Source organism: Phascolarctos cinereus, unplaced genomic scaffold (assembly GCF_003287225.1).
Source record: "Phascolarctos cinereus isolate Bilbo 61053 unplaced genomic scaffold, phaCin_HiC Scaffold_4;HRSCAF=312, whole genome shotgun sequence".
NCBI classification, from domain to species: Eukaryota; Metazoa; Chordata; class Mammalia; order Diprotodontia; family Phascolarctidae; genus Phascolarctos; species Phascolarctos cinereus.
The window spans coordinates 207,548,449-207,565,213 of record NW_027555847.1 but is presented as its reverse complement, the minus strand read 5'-3'; the positions used below and the strand labels follow the sequence as shown (position 1 = coordinate 207,565,213).

General features: G+C 40.3%; 1 protein-coding gene and 1 pseudogene across 1 annotated transcript; one reads left to right on the top strand and one right to left on the bottom strand.

Moving 5' to 3' along the window:
* Nucleotides 1-6,771: 6,771 nt before the first annotated feature.
* RPS15A (ribosomal protein S15a) lies at nt 6,772-13,446 on the top strand. Its single transcript, XM_020965378.1, has 5 exons — nt 6,772-6,879; nt 8,944-9,081; nt 9,638-9,717; nt 11,845-11,930; nt 13,312-13,446. Exons 2-5 carry the CDS (start codon nt 8,949-8,951, stop codon nt 13,403-13,405), a joined length of 393 nt encoding a protein of 130 aa, XP_020821037.1. The 5' UTR covers nt 6,772-6,879; nt 8,944-8,948; the 3' UTR covers nt 13,406-13,446.
* LOC110193511 (large ribosomal subunit protein eL31 pseudogene) lies at nt 11,025-11,458 on the bottom strand (annotated as a pseudogene).
* Nucleotides 13,447-16,765: the final 3,319 nt, after the last annotated feature.

Below are 16,765 nucleotides of genomic sequence, written 5' to 3'. Positions count from 1 at the left end.
TGTGCCTAGCAATTACTCATGAGTGGGCCCCAGCAAGACCCTTATCTCTTTCCCTGGTGCAGTTACAAATAGCACCTCAAGGAATTATTAGTTTAAACAGGCTTTGCACTGGGCCATAAAGATATTCTTACCCACTGGACTATCTATACTACTGCTCTACCTCATTATTTACATCCTGGACTCCTCATTATCTGTATTCTAGACTTAAGACATATGTATACTCTCTACATCTATCTTGTCAAACAAGACATTGACTGGTGACAGACTGGACAACTCTCAGTTACCCCTGAACTCTAGGTAACTTAGTGACGTAGCAGGCCTAAAACCACACCTCCACATGCCCCTCTCCCCCCCCCCCCCCCCCCCCCCCCGCCCCTTGTGGGCTTTTCCCAGTGAAATCTGGGTAAAACACCTGTGCTGTAAGTACAGGAAGTGCATGTTCTTTTAAGAACACTCCTTAACCACTCCCTAATCCCACCCTGAATCACCTAGTTAGCATATTTGGCACATGTTTTATTGTATTTTATCCTATATAAACTTAAACTGTACCACTCTAAGGTTGAAGGATCCTTAAGAATCCTTGCCTGCTGAAAAGCATAACAATAAACTTTTTGCCACCTTGACTTAAAGAATGCTTGAGTCTGTGAATTCATTCCAGATGACCCTGTTGTATACTTCAGTCTTTGAGGGGTCACAACCTCTCAGACGGAAACATTCTCACTATTGATTACTGCCAATTTTGGTACTTCAGTAGGTCTTTTGATATTTCATCAATGTGATGATGAAAATCCACCAATGTAAGTTCCAATTTCTCTATCCACCCTCATTCTGTGAGATGCTTTGTCTGTCTCCCCAGATCCCTTACTGAGAATCTATCCAATTCATTGAAGACCTTCTTCTTGTTTCCTTTTCTATAGCAATTAGCATAATGCCATCTTCACTTGGGAATATTTGGAGAACCTTTCTAACTATGGGGAATCATTTTGCTTGTGTTGCAGTCTAGGGGTGCCAGGAACCCCAAAATTCAAGGGCAAAAGACACAGGTCCTGCTTCGAAAGAATTCAACTCAAGCCTTCTTTCCTTCAGATACAAGGTTTACTGTTTTGCCAATAGATGTGAGCTGGCTTTTAAGAGCCAGCTCTATTTGTAACACTTGTGTTGACAAGTGGGCCAGACTCTTAAGGAAGCTGAGCAATTTGGTAGACCAGACTGACCTTTTTTATAGGTCAATAATGCCCAATAGTTTGGGATGACAGGGAAGGGGTGTAGATGGAATCAAGGAGTGGCAGTCTAGGGTGAGACTAGGTGCAGACTCTGAGGGCCACAATGAAAGGGCAATTAAAAGGATTAATTGGGAAGGGCCAGGTGCCCTAAGAGAACTCTAGGGACCTGGGCCATGTGGGAAAGTTAGAGGCCTTTTAGAGGTCCATCATTAGTGCCCCATCACTTGGACTACATGCAGAACATCTGTGATACCTGACTTTATACTCAATATCAATACTTCGCTGATTTTTCAACAAAGTCATCTATTCAAATCTGACAGTCATCTAATTTTAATGCATGAATGAAGGAAGGAAACAAACTTTCATTAAGTACCTATGGGTACTGGGTTAAATGCTTTACAAATATCTGATCTCATGCTCATAAGAACCCTGGGAAGTAGGTGCTGTGTGGGATGCCACTCAAATTAAAAAAACACACTTAGAGGTTTTTCAAGGAGAAACAGAAAGTTAATTTATTTACTATTCTCGAGAATAGGGTGTCCCTCCACCAGAATGCTCTGATGAGGGGAGACAGAGTACAGGAGCTAAGAACCAAATTGAATAGCCCTAACAGGCAAATTCCCCCCTCCCTCTAACTGTCCATTACTTGGCTCACAATCTCAATGTACCATAGAAACTGAAAACAAAACAACACAATATATATATCTATATTTCTTAGTTTGCTGTAGTAATGCCAAAGAAGCAATTAAAAATGTGCAGTCAAGCTAGACACTGTACTATGTAGTAAGGTCACCGTGACCGAAATATAGCAACAGGTGTATCAACAAAATACAGAGGGGGTTTCAAGGGTTTAACAATGGCATAAAGGGGGGACGGCACCTGGGGCTGGATTCCCGTAAATCAGGTGGTTTCTAATAAACCAAAACTTAGGCCTGTCAGGCTGCTATGCCTGCCTTGAGTCACAATACAATTTCTATTTATTCTTCTAAGAAATCATCATGGGACCCCTCATCCCACTCAGCCTTATCCCAAACCTTAATTACGCTGAGGAGTCTTCACTGGGACATCCCATTCAGTGCTATATTTGAGGTTGAGGAAATTGAGTCAGATAAAAGTTAAAGTGACTTGCCCAGGGTCACACAGCCATTAAATATCTGGGCCCAGATTTGAACTCAGGTCTTCCTGGTGCAGTGTCCAGTGAGCTAACCAATGAACTACCTAGCTGCCTATTGCCTGATCTTCTATTTTAAGAAAATTCTCAGTTGTGTAACTATAAAGATATGATTATTTGCAAAAGCTTGCATGTTCTCAGAACCAGCAAAATCAACTGATTTGTCCTTTCCCTAGTTTTTCTTACTCCGCCAGTGTTATTGAGAAGTGGAACTGTCTTCAACCCTTAGACACAGAATACTTTAGCTCCTGATTAATTGGGAGATGACTCAATTGATTTACATTTTTTATACTTCCAACTTCCTTGGATCAAATTTGTGTCCTTTTCTTCTTTCCTTAACTGTAGTGGAAAGAGAAAAGTTTCAGAAAATACTGTAGTTGACAGAATTTTTTTGCGTGCTTAAAGCCTGTGGATTAAGTTTTAGCCCTCTAATCGAATGGAGTTTAGGTTTCCATTATTTTTCTAAAATTAGTGAGTGAGGGGCAGCTAGGTGGCGCAGTCAGGAGTACCTGAGCTCAAATTTGGCCTCAGACCAAACACTTGACACTTACTAGCTATGTGACCCTGGGCAAGTCACTTAACCCCAAATTGCCTACAATAAAAAAAATAATAAAATCAAATTAGTGAGTGAATAGGACTAAACTAGTTAAGTCTGAAAGGATCTGTTCAAATTCATAGAGTATATCTACTACATATAAAACAATAAAAATGTTTTGGAGGTATTAGATGCATTGAGTATTTCTTAACTGGTCTCTTTACATCCAATTTCACCCCTTTTCAATTCATTCTCCTCTTTTGTCTGAATTGGTATTCCTAAAGTGAAGTTCTGAAAATGGCACCCTTGGAGATGCTACAAGGGCTGCCCCTTGCCTTTAAAATAAAAAAAAAACTCTCTTGACATTTGAAACTCTTAACATTCTGGCTTTGGTTGTTATTATTTGTTATTATCCTTCAAGCAGCTCTGCATTTTAGCTGAATAGGCCTATTTGCTGTGTACAGAATAGGATGTTCCACTCTCTCTTCTTTGCAACATGTGTTACTGGTAATTTTCAAAGCTTCCAAATTCATCACTCAGTCCACCGTCTCTCCCCTCTTCCATTCATGAATAACTACTGAGTTTACAATCCTAAAGACCAAGTCTGATCATGCCACACCCTTACCCAATCACCCCAGTACCACCTTATTGCATTTGAGATCTGTTATAATCTCCTCTGTCATTTAAAGACCTTTGGAACTGGGTCCTAAATTCCCTTTCCAGGGTTCTTATGCAAGCTCACAGGGAGGGTCCTTGCAAGGGTTTGGTTGGGGTTCTAGTGGTACTAAAAAAGGCCTCCTGGTGTATTGAGGTGGTGCGGTGAACAGACCACCACTGGCCTAGAATCAGGAAGACCTGAGTTCAAATTTGACCTCAGACACTTACCATCTGTGTGACCCTGGGTAAGTTGCTTAACCCCAATTGCCTGATTCGGGGTGGGGGGAGGGAGGAAGGCCTCTTTCAGGCAGTAGAATTTGAGCTGAGTCTTAAAGAAAGATGGGGAGGCTAGGAATTGGAGGTAAGGAGGAAGACTATCCCAGGCGTGAGGATTTTGCTAGTGCAAAAGCAGAGAGATGAGAGATGGAGTATACATTCTGAGAACAGCAAGTAATCTGGTCTAGCTGGATCATGGAATATGTCTAGGGGAGTAAAATGTTGAGAGACTGGCAAAGGCCGGAAGGAATCATTTACAAAAGGCTTTAACAAACAGATGATATTGAATGGGATGTCCCAGTGAAGACTTCTCAGTATAATTAAGGTAATGAGTTTAGAAGGTAGTGTGAGAAATGAACTCTCAGAAGTGAAGGTTCCTCAAAGGGTCAAATAATTCTTGATTACTACTTTCAAAATCCTCCCCCACTCAGACCCTGTTTTTAAGCACTTAACAGAAAGAATAAGCCCTGCCTCACCCCCAACCTGAGTGGTTTGTCCTTGGCTTTGAATTTTGCACCTGGAATGTAAGCCCCACCTCCTGGTTAAGGTGATAGGAAGAAACTTTCAAGCTTAGAATGCAAGCCCACCCCCAGTTAAGGGGGTAAGGGATAGTGGTGGGTGGCGGTCTCTCTCTCTTTCCACGTGTATCGGAGGAGCAGACAGCCATCTCGTGAGATTGTAATAAAGGTAACCTTTGCTTTCCACTTTGAGAAGTCTCTGAGTTTAATTTGGGTTGGGGTCGCTGTCCCACACAATATTATATTTGGTCCTCTAGGGAACTGAGAGCCACTGGTCACACAGCCTGAAAGTGGCAGAGCTGAATCGAAAATGAGAAAACACAGGAAACCCAGGTGTTTCTGTGTTTTTGTTTTAGTCTAATTTTAGTGCTCTTTAAAAAAATTTGTAAAGCCTACTTAGTTCCACTGAATGTTTCAGAAAATGTATATATAACAAATAGTTATTCCTTTTTTTAGGCAATCGGGGTTAAGTGACTTACCCAGGGTCACACAGCTAATAAGTGTCAAATGTTTGGTCTGAGGTCACATTTGAACTCAGGTCCTCCTCCCTTCAGGGCCAGTGCTCTATCCACTGTGCCACCTAGCTACTCCCAAATAGACATTCCTTCCAAATTGTGACTTTCCCCATTGAGGTTGTGCTATATCTGAGGTTGGCACAAGAAAATAAATGGGAATTTTGGAGGGTTTCTTAACCCAAACTTTACAATAAGGTACTGTTGAGGTTTAGAGGTTTAGGGGTGCTAGGACCCCCAAAATCACAACATGTAAGTCCTGCTGGAATGAATTCTATCCAAGCCTTCTTTCAGCCAAAGACAAGTTTTATTAAAGACCAGTCATACTGGCCAGACTCTTAAGGAATCTATGCATTTGTATCACTAATGCAAGGGGGCCAGATCTAAAGAATCTAAGCCCTTGGCTATGTTCTTAAGGAATCTGAGGACCTTAATGGAGGCCAGATGGACCTTACATACAGAAAGACTGTGGGCAGGATCTAGGAGTGGCTAAGTAGCTTGGGGTGACTGGAGGAGAGGTCTAAGGAGGATCTGGATGGGAGTGGCCAGTAAACTGGGCTGAACAGAATAATAGGGACCTGGGGCAGGGGGCCAAGGGAGAATGGAGTACAGATAGGATTAAGGGTAGGAAGTGGCCACGGGCAATACTAGAATTGGAAGATGGGTGTCGCCACAATGAAAGACCTCTAGTGATGATTACAGGGATGATGCCTCAGGCCAATGTAAAAGACTTCTCCAATTGGGAAAAAGAGAAAACTATAAGAGAGTTTGGGGTGGAGGGGGAGAGGTTCTGAAAATCTTGATGTGAATCAGTATTTTTTTGTAATCATTTTACTATATTTTAAATAAACCAATCCTTTGTAAATCAATCAAATCAACAACTTTTTGTTGACCGCCTACTATGTACTAATCACTGGGGATATAAATTAGAATCCCCAGTTTCCAGAGTTTATATCCTAACAGAAATGAATAATCATATATATGTGTATACAAATACTTACACATACTCACACGTGCACAATACATGTATGTATATATGTGAAGGTTTATTATTATCATACTGTTCTGTCATTTAAAGTCCTTCACGGGGCCAGCTAGGTGGCGCAGTGGCTAGAGCACCGGCCCTGGAGTCAGGAGGACCTGAATTCAAAACCGGCCTCAGACACATAACACTTACTAGCTGTGTACCCTGGGTAAGTCACTTAAACCCCCATTGCCCAACCAAAAAAAAAAAGCCCTTCACAACCTGGTCCTAACCTACCTTATTACAGAATTATACATTACTTCTCTTTCTGTACCAAATGATTCAACCATAGCTTTGCGGGGGATGGGGGAGTACTAGGAAGGGAAAATTTTAATATGTATTTATGTATGTACATATGTATAAAATACACACATTCTTTCTGATTTAACTGGAATGTCCTTATTTCAAACTTCTCATAAAACGAGGTACACATGTGATTTTAAAACGAGTGACCCTGGGATGATTTAGTGAGTGAGTCTAAGTAATGAGGGAGAAGCTGATTTGCGGATCAATGTGGAATAACGGAGTAGTTCTTATTCTCTCTTAATGGAGTTTTCTTCTTTTCTTTTGGCGGCATTTGTGGTTTTCTTGCACATTAAGTTGGCAGTTTATTTATCAATGTTTTTAGATTTCTTTGCAATTAATAAATCATGAAACACAAGCAGACAACTTTTAAACATTTCAATTCTTTGAGAAAAGTTTTACAGTATAGAGAGGGTAACGAAAGCAGGAGCTGAAAGGAGTGTAGCCAACAATTAATTCCCGCTCCAGGCAGCCCTCCTTCGTACCCGCCTCTCCCGATTCTCGGTTCGATGTCATCGGCTCTGTTTTGCTCTAGTCCCTGGGTAGCAGGCACGCCCCATCCTGTTCGGCGTTCCTCCAAAGCTTCGCGAGATTTCCCGCGCTTCCCATATCTCTCCGCGTTCACCCTTCCCGTCCTCTTTCCGCCATCTTGCAGCGCTGGTGAGTAACCTTCGCTTTGCTCTCCGTCAGCATCCACGGGACATCGGCTACATCGTGTGGTCAGTCCACGCGCTCATGGGCTCCGCCGGCGCCCCAGACTCTGCCCTTTCAGAGGCTCTCAGTCTGGCTGCGGCTTAGTTCCCAGCTGGAGATCCCAGGGACGCTGAAGGACCGGCGGGGGCGGGAGGGTGGCGCCGATTCCGCTGAAGCCTTCTCTTTTGCTTGCCCGGGCAGGTTCGGCCGCTTCCGCGCTCCTCGAGCCTGGCGACCGAGCCGGCCGGCGCGCGAGTCTGGGGCCCCAGCCCTGTCCCCGGCCCCGGGGGCAGCTGGCGGAACCTGGCGTGCGCTTGGGCGAGCGTGAGTCCCGCTGCAGTCGGGCCGGGGGCGTTTCCGTCGCTCCGTGCGTGCCCAACCACGAGTCCTTCGGTGCGTTGTTGTTGGAGCGCAAGGGCGTGAATGTGGCTTGCTTCCCTTGGAAGAGAACTTGTCCGCGGGGGAGCGCAAGCCCGGGGAGGCCAGGCCGGGTTCGCCCAGAGGCCAGGCGATCAGTGGGGGGGAGGTATATAAAGGAAAACCCGACACTGCCACAGGCCTCAAGGAGCTCAGGATGTTCTTTCTGGTGGGAGAGACCACCCATGCCTAAAGCAATCCATAGAAAGTACGCCCTCATTTGGGTACAAGGTGACTTTGTAGCGGGGAAGGCGTTAGTAACTCGGGGGAGGGGGGACTCTAGGAAAAGTCTGCTGTGCAAGGTGGCCCTTGGAGCTGAAGTTTGGAGGAAAGAAAGCCAGGGATTTAGGAGGCAAGATGAGGAAGGAGAAGTGCATTCTAGGCATGGGAAGGTTGGGTGGGGTGTGCAAGAGGGCTTGAGAGCCAGACTGACAGCGTAGAGGGAAGAGCTTTGTAAGAAGTGAGAAAACAAGGTGTCAGGTTGTAAAGAGCTTTCCGTGGCAAACTGGAGTTTGTTCTGTGTTAATGGTAATGAGGAGTTTTGAGTAAGAAGGGGGACAATTGCAGAGCTGAAACTGCCAGTACCTGAGTTGCTGGTTTGCAGCCTCAGAGAAATTATTTTGGCCCTAACTTCTGCCTCACCACCCTCCTCCCATCTTCCCCATCATTCCCTGGCTAAGTTTTGTCCAGTCTGCCTCTGAAAGTCCAGCATTCACCTCCATCTTTCAAAAAGTCATTTTCCTCTTTTGTTTGCAGTAACCTCCAGCTACCCTTTTTCATTCTACACACTGCTCCCAGCATAGGTCTGACCGCTTTTTTTACCCTGCTTAACAAAGCTCAATGGCTTCCTGTTGCTTGTAGGATAAGATACAATTCACTAGAGGATAAAACACCTCTAAATTTTTTTTGGGATTAACTTGACCGAGCATCCATTCGTCTCCACCCATCATGTTCAGTCAAACTGGGCCTTTTTGCTCAGCATTCATATGTTTACTCAAGTCTCTTAGAATCCCTGCTTCACTAAAGAGTTTGAGCTCAAGTGCCTTATTAGCCTGATTCTCTTCAGCTGTTAGGTCCCTCTTACTTGGTATTTGTTTTGTGTGTGTGTTTTGTGTTTATTTGTGATGTGTATGTGTTATTTCCCATTATAGAATGTAAGCTCCTTGTTGGTACAAGACTTTAATTGGTCTGTGGCCCAATACTTACCAGTACTGTGAGAATGAGGGAATTTTTCTGACTTCAAGTTTAAAATCTTTTTAAGCAATTGATTTATGATAGGTAATATGGGTCAGAGAGCCTGCCTCTCTGGGATATACTGGGATTCAAGTCCTGTTTCTGACATTTGGCTGTATGACCCTGGGCGATTAACTAAATAAATAAAAGTAATAAATAATAAAAAACATACTAAATAAATCACAGGTCCAGTGCCTGGCCCTAATATTGAACCTAGATTGTTGTTCTTATGCCTTATTAAAGATGTTTATGCTTTTGCATCATTGGACGCTTATTTGGCTCCTTGGCATCTTGATTTTGCCAATGGGGAACAAGTTAAAATCATTCCCTTTCAGTGGATGATGGAAGTACTAAGTAAGCTATCTTTTCTCTCCTTAATAGCCACCATGGTGCGCATGAATGTCCTGGCAGATGCTCTCAAAAGCATCAACAATGCGGAAAAGCGAGGAAAACGCCAGGTTCTCATTAGGCCGTGCTCTAAAGTAATTGTCCGGTTCTTAACTGTGATGATGAAGCATGGTAAGTATGATTCGCTCTGTGGTATTCTGTTTTAAAGGAAGTTCAAGATACAATATAGAAGAGATAAAGAGCTTTGTGGTCCGTGGTAATACTTTAGATTTTGAGAAAAATTGTGCTTTTGTAATGGCAGCATTTATAGTATTCTGAAATTTTTTTAAAAATAGATATGTATAGAATTACTCTGAGCCTTCTAAATATAAGAATGAGTAACTTTCATTTGCTGTGTACTTTACATGATGCTAGAATTCTATGGCCCCGTTTCCTCCAGTGTAAAATTAAAAGTAGTTCAAAAGTAGTTGGATCAGACTCTTTCTCTCCTTGGTCACACTGTGGAAATGAATTTATCATGATGTACTGCTTTTGAAGTTTGTACTAGTGAATTGAGTCTATTTTAAGTATTCTAAGTTTCAGAAGTAAGCTTTGTTAAGGGTACATTAGAAATACTAGTTTTAGTACAAAGTCCAGAATATTTTTGCTTGGAACACTGAATTGATATGCCTAAGAGTTGCAAACTTTCTGTTCGTTGCATAACATACACTTATTTTATACCATTTAGGTTACATTGGTGAATTTGAGATCATTGATGATCACAGAGCAGGAAAAATTGTTGTGAATCTCACGGGCAGATTAAACAAGGTAGGAACTTACAGACTAATAAGATTTCTGTGGACATTTTGCATACCTTGATAATTGTAATCTGTAATTAGAGCTTGAGATAAAAAAGGTGAAAAATTAGACCAGTCCTGCATTAAGAAACATTTAATTTTGTGATCTTGGGGGAGATGTGATTCTGGAAAAGATTGGTTATTAAAACTAAAGCTGTCTCTTAAAATGTGAACTTATTGGTCAGCTAAACATTATTAGATGTAAATGTTCATATTTATAGTGACCGAAACACATTTGGATCTTAAAGCATTTTAATAGCCAGGTAAATAATCTTAGCTGTTCCCCTAGTCATAAGATCCTAGAGCCAGAGCTGGAAAGGGGCTTCAGGCCATCTAGTTTAATCCCCTCATTTCATAGATTAGGAAACTGAGGCTCAGGGAGGTTAAAAAACTTCTTATGTTATAGTTCATGGATTATATGTAAACAATGGAGATTATAGAAGAGATGTTAATATAATGTTAGTATTGTACTCTACACTTTAAACACAAGTCTACCAGGAACAATTTATTGATGCAGCATTCTAGAACAAGTCACTACTAAACTACTTCGTCCATTCCCTCAAGGACTGAGGGAGTCTCTTCCCAGTGATCAGTATCATTGAGCCACATAGGAAGGAATTCCCTTGGACAGGTCATTGGTCATATATAATTATATCTAGACTAGAGTTGAGTTTCCTTATTACCTTAATCCATTTCCCTAATGGAAGGGATTTTGTATTCAACTTAACCCACCATAAAAGAGAATGGGTCCAGAGAAGGTTTTTAGACCTGATAATTTCTAGAGAAACTGAAATGGAGGTTATTAATAAACATTCACAGGATGTTCTCTGTAAACTTGATCAGCTTATGTGGTGGCTGGATCTTGGCAGTTTCCAACAAATATGAAGCCAGTGATTACATACATTGAAGGATTTACTTTTGCTGTGACTCGTTAGAGAAACCCAGCTATCTTGTTGCAGGGGTCGATAATTAAAATACTTTTACAAATATAAAGGAGAGTTCAATTGTGTTCTCTTTTTAGTGTGTTGGATTGGTAACTGCAAGATCTGCATAGTTTAGTTTTCCTGAGTGCATTTCTTCTGTGCAGAAACTTTATGCCTATTTAAGGTCCTTAACTCTGCCTAACCTGATCCTGCTTTTTCAGCATTATCTCCATTTATCTTCATCTTCTCTGTACAAATGAAGCTCTCTCAAGTTTGTCTTTTACTCAACTTTTTTTTCCTCCTCTCCAACCCTCATTCCATTCCTTTTCCTTCCTGACTGTTCAGATTCTGCTCCTTTTTCTTTTTTTTTTTTTACCAGCTGAGATTTTATAACTTTATTTAAATGAAGTTCAATTTAGTTTTCATCCACATTGACTGTAAACTTTTGAAAGTGGTGACAGGTACGTAAGTAACCAATGTATATGGCTTGTTTGGTGAATCTTCATCCTCATTGCATTTCCTAGACAAACGCACTCGGATACAGTATGGGACATTCCTTATTCCTTTGGCCCAAACAGCTTTGTTGAGTCTGGTGTCAATGCGTACATCTGGAGTTCCCATTTCTTTCATGGCAAATTTTTGGATTCCCTTTAGAGCCTGAGGAGCTTGCTTTTTGAAGCTTATCCCATGAATCCTCTTGTGAATGTTGATGGTATACTTTCTGGTCACCACCTCATTGATGGCAGAACGTCCCTTTTTTTTCTTTCCACCTTTCTTTGTGGGAGCCATTGCGCCCGGGACCAGGTCGGAAAGGCTCTGCTCCTTTTTCATAAAGGGTATTCTCATACCAACCATTCCAGCCCACAGTGAAAAACTTCTGAGCTATAATTTTTAACACTTTCCACTTTTTTGGCAACTAATCATGTACTTCTTTGTGATGTCTACTATTTTTTGTCTTATTAAACTTTTTGGGTTTTGTGTTCTCTAGGTAGATTGTAAGCTCTTGGAGGACAGCACACTTAACACAGTGACTATTTTAAACATATTAAGCAGTCAGTAAAGTTGTTGCTTTGATAACTGATATGCTTAAACAGGCATTATTTAAAAGTGGTTCTGAATCATTAGAATGCGTATTTTTTTGTTGGAAAACTTTTTGAAAAATATTTTTTTTACAGTGTGGTGTAATCAGCCCCAGATTTGATGTTCAATTGAAAGATCTGGAAAAGTGGCAGAATAATCTGCTACCATCCCGTCAGTTTGGGTAAGCCTCTTTATGCAATCTAAAGTTTATAAATCTGAGAATTTCTGTGAGGTGATCTGATTTATTACATTGTATACATTCAGAAACATTTACTTTGGATTTGTTTTCACATAGTGTCAAAACTATATCTTTTTGAATCTCTAAAAGGTGTTGAATATGAAAGAAAATGAAATGAATGACTCTGCAATTATAGCTCAGAGCACATGCCATATAAAAGTATCATTCATTAATCAGTCATTTTTCTACCCTGAAAAGTAATAAGTTGGCATCTAGGCTTTTCCCCTAACTAATTTGGCCAAGGAATACTTTTTTTTTATTATATATTTTTGGCTAGGCAGTGGGGGTTAAGTGACTTGCCCAGGGTCACACAATGTCAAGTATCTGAGGGTGGATTTGAACTCAGGTCCTCCTGACTCCAGGGCCAGTGCTGTATCCACTAGGCCACCTAGTTGCTACACCAAGGACGACTTTTAAATTCAATCCCATGACATAGGGGGAGTTGAATTATCCTTATTACTACCAGCATAAAGTGAGAAGTCAGAAATTTTGAGTGAGTAGAGGAAATTAAGCCTATCTGCATTTTAAAAATGCTATGCATAATTGATTTTTGACATAAATATTAATGCTCAGGAGGAAATAATTTGCTGTTGTATTTTATTCATTGAACTACCCCCCACCTTTGTTCAACAGCCACCCATGTTCTGTGAAACAATTTAGAAAAACACTGCTAAATCATGGAAACTACAGAGTTTAAGGATATCATGAATATTATCATTATCCTTACAACGTATAATAGGCAGTGAATGTTTAAATCCTAGAATGCCCCACTAGCCATTTAACTTAATGAGCTATCAAAGAAATTATTTTGTGGATTGAGTAAGCAATACTGTTGTGATTAAAGTAACAAGTTCATTTAAAATAAGTTCATAGTAGCTTTTTATCATGTATTTTCACAGTCAATAGAGAAATAGTTGTAACCATTTACAGGAATTTTGTGTTCATCCTAACCCACCATCAAAGAGATTGAGTCCAGAAAGGATTTTTAGACTTGGTATTTCTAGAAATATGAAGTTTCTTTTTGGGGGGGTAGGGGAAATGAAGGGAATTTTTTTTTATCTTGGTCTTCATACCTGTGGTTGGACCTTATTGCCCCAAGCTAATACACAATTGGTTTTGGAACAGTTCTCTGCTGGTATTAGCCCAGTTGGAATTTTATAAATTCAAAATATCTAATACTAGACAACCAGAGCATCTGAATCCTAAGTGTAGGCAAGTTTAATTCCATGACTGCTTAAGGAGGAGGTTTGTGTAATATTTTTACAGTGGACCATATTGCTAAAGGTTATTCTTATACCTAGAAAAATCTTTTCTCTTTTAATAGGTTCATTGTGCTTACAACCTCAGCTGGCATCATGGACCATGAGGAAGCAAGACGAAAACACACAGGAGGAAAAATCCTGGGATTCTTTTTCTAAGGGTGTAAAACATACATACAAATAAAAATGCTCCAATAGACTATGGTGCTTCCGGTCATTGGTTTTAAACCTTGAAAAAAGTTTTAAAAGCATCATACAGATGCTCATATTTTTGGTTCTCATAGGTATGTGGTACTAAGTGCTGAATGTTTATTGTTGACTCAAAAGATCAGAAAGGATTTGGTAAAGTCTTGCCTCACTGTTGGATTATAAAATTGAGCATTGGTCCAACCAGTGTCAAGCTGAAATGACCAAAAGTCTACTTGATACAACAGATCTCTCCACTGAGGCATGGAAAGAAGGCCCTCAATCTTATGTGTTATTTTAACCTGCCCATTGCATACTATTTGGATTATATGAGTATTGAGTGTAGGACTCTATTCTCCAGTCTGTCTCAGGTAACATAGCATTCTTCCCTTATTCAGCTTTTTTAAAACATTTAGTTTTAAAGCCATTAAAGTTATACTGGGAAGACCAAAGGAGCAAGGCACTACTCTTTGATTCTGGTTCATGGCATTTCAGTTTACCATGTAATTGCACATAGTTTGCTTCTGGTTCAGGATGTGTGATGGGGGGAGAGGTGGGAGTAGAGTTTGATCTTAGCCAAGTTTTAAGATAATAAATTTTAAGTATTCCTGGAATGTTTTCCCTTGAGAATTCAATATTCCCAAATCCCAAGATCACAGTAGAAATTCCATTGGAGAATTCTTAAGCTGCTTGATTTTATTTCTCACAACTTCATTTGCATTCACCTAGTTGAAAGTGAAGGTTCAAAATTCTGAAACACAAGGGTGAGGAACTATGTAACGTGTAGTTTACCATTAATGACTTAAGGTCCTTTGGGATTTAAGGAAAAAGCTAAGGTTTAAGAGTAGCTAATTAATCATCTAGACAGAAGGGTGATATTTGTAAATTGGCAGATTCAGAGGAGTCTGAAATATTCTCATCAGGGGGTTCTCAGCCTGAGAAAAGAGAATCAGCAAACTATTTCTTGATTAGGTTTAGCATTGTCTAACGTAGGCTTAACTGGAGTTAAACTGCCAGTAAGCTATGGTAGCTATTTTACAAGTTTCATATGCTGTGTCCTTAGGATATTGAGGGTGGAGAAGTAGAAGCATTTTGTTTGCCAGTTCTGTAAACTAAACTCTTAATTCCCTTCATCTCTGAAACTGGGGATTCTAGATAGTTGGAGTAGGAGAGAGCAGAAATGTAATTCAGGGATATTTTTATACCAAAACTAAGCCTTAAAAGTAGTTAAGGATACTTGGGGGTGGGGAGAGTAGACCTGAGCAAATGTGTGAACAACTAGTTCAGTTAGCTTGAGGTTAAATTTCAAAAGCTTTTGTATGTATGCTATGCTACATTGAGTTACATTTTAGAGGCAATAGAAACCATGGAAGATGTTCAAGCAAGGAGGGCAGTAATCAGACCTGTACCTTAGGAAAATGACTATTCAAGCGGCGTGTAGAGGAAGATTGGATATGATTTGAAAAAGTAGAGATGATGTGAAAGTAAGACTTGTCAGTGATTTCATGTGGGGGAAAGGAGAGTGAGACAAAAGTAAGGTGAATTAGTATAAGATTATGCATTGCTGAGAGGATAGTTCTCTAAAACTTTTAGAGGATGATGAGGTGGGAATGAGTTCTCCTTTGTCCAATTGTTTGGGAGTAATAGGTACTTTGGACCCACTGAAGATTTTTTTTCTTGCATTGATAGTCATTCAACTCATTAAATTCCTATGAAATGAAAGACATTATTTAGGTGCTTTGACAAAAATGAAATTGTTCATACCCTCAAAAAGCTTAAGTTGGACTAGGATGATAGAACTTGTCCAAGTAAAAATAAGTAATTTGAGGAGGGAGAGAACATAAACTGTCACAACCAAGTGTGTAAGGAAGGTTGTTTTAGTATGAAAGACACTGTTGAGTTGGATAGAACAGCCTATCATAATAATTTAGGAAAGTGGTAATGAAGGCTTGTATTGTGGTTGTGAAAATAGGTTGTAGATAGGGAATGAATGGTTGAATAGATAGGTCTTTGGGCAAAAGTAGGAATAGACATAAGGAGAGGGGAAAAAACAATTACCTGTAGTTGCAAATTGGTAGCATTCTAAAGCTTGTAAACACTTGAGATTTTATTTTATTTGTGTCTCAGAACAAACTGGTAAGGTAGGTAGTAGGTACATTGCCCCATTTTATGTAAGTGGAAATGTGACTTGCTCATGGTTACAGCTAGTAAGTGTCTGAAGTGGAATTTGAATATAAGACAGCATTTTACCAAGCTTCCTTTGATGAGGTTGGATGAACAGATTTGGGGAAAGGGATAGGTTTAGCTTTGTATCTGTTGAGTTAAATATTCTAGTGGGACATCCAAATGATGATCTTAAAGCGGAGATTGAGGGTTGGAAATAGAGATTTGAGATTTATCTGAAGGGGGACTGTGATTGAAGCCATTATAGTAAATGCTATTGCCGTACTGAGGCCACAGATTCCCCACCCCTCCAATAGATAGCTTTGGAAAGGGTCCTTAAATTCTCAGGACCAGTAAAGCAAACCAGTTTGCAGGGATGTTCAGAACCAAGAATGATTTCTGAAACCAATGTGGGACATCTGTCACCTGGTGCTCAGACAGACTGGAGTAGAATGAAACCTAAAGGCCATATGATTAGGCAACAGGATTAGTTAGGGGCAGAAGAGAAGGCAAATTGATTGCAAGGAGTTGGGGTGAGATTTTGGGTTGGTTGTTGAAGAGGGGACATATCAGCTTTAAAGAGCATTTTAGAAGTAATGGGTGGAGGGAGATGGAATGCTAGCTAAATTCTTTAAGGGAAAACTACTTTTGAGAGTGGGAAAATCTGGGCATGTTTTTAGGCTGATGGAAAAAAATTAATTGGAATAGCAGAGATCACAGACAAATGAGAGGAGATTCTGGGGCAAAGTCCTAGAGGAGATGGGAGGGCATAGCATCCAAGGATGCTGGTAGCTGAATTTACTTGTGAGAAAGTTATCTCTTCTGTAACCAGAAAGAATGAAGATAATGCTGAGAAAAGTTTGAGAAATAGAATGAAATCAATAAACTTCATTAAAAGCTACGTCCATTATTGTAAATGATGGGAAATGTGCATAGTGTCTGACATTTAATAAATCCTCAGTAGAAAGAACCGATAAAGGCATGGTCCAGGAGTAGTTAGTAGCAAAGGGCCCAAAAGGGCTGCTTCCCTATGTAAATGTAATGCTAATATACGTAGGGAAGCAGTTAAAATAATTTTCAAAAGCTGACTCATCTTTATGGAAGTATCCTTGGGCAGAGCCATCTAAACTGATCTCAATGCTATTTTTCTCTTTTTAAAAAAAAAATTAT

Bases quoted from the DNA above. Each gene is read 5' to 3' on its own strand.
- RPS15A (XM_020965378.1), top strand. From the start codon at position 8,949: ATGGTGCGCATGAATGTCCTGGCAGATGCTCTCAAAAGCATCAACAAT. The intron at 9,082-9,637 runs GTAAGTATGATT...TATACCATTTAG, and splicing joins AACTGTGATGATGAAGCATG to GTTACATTGGTGAATTTGAG. The intron at 9,718-11,844 runs GTAGGAACTTAC...TTTTTTTTACAG, and splicing joins TCACGGGCAGATTAAACAAG to TGTGGTGTAATCAGCCCCAG.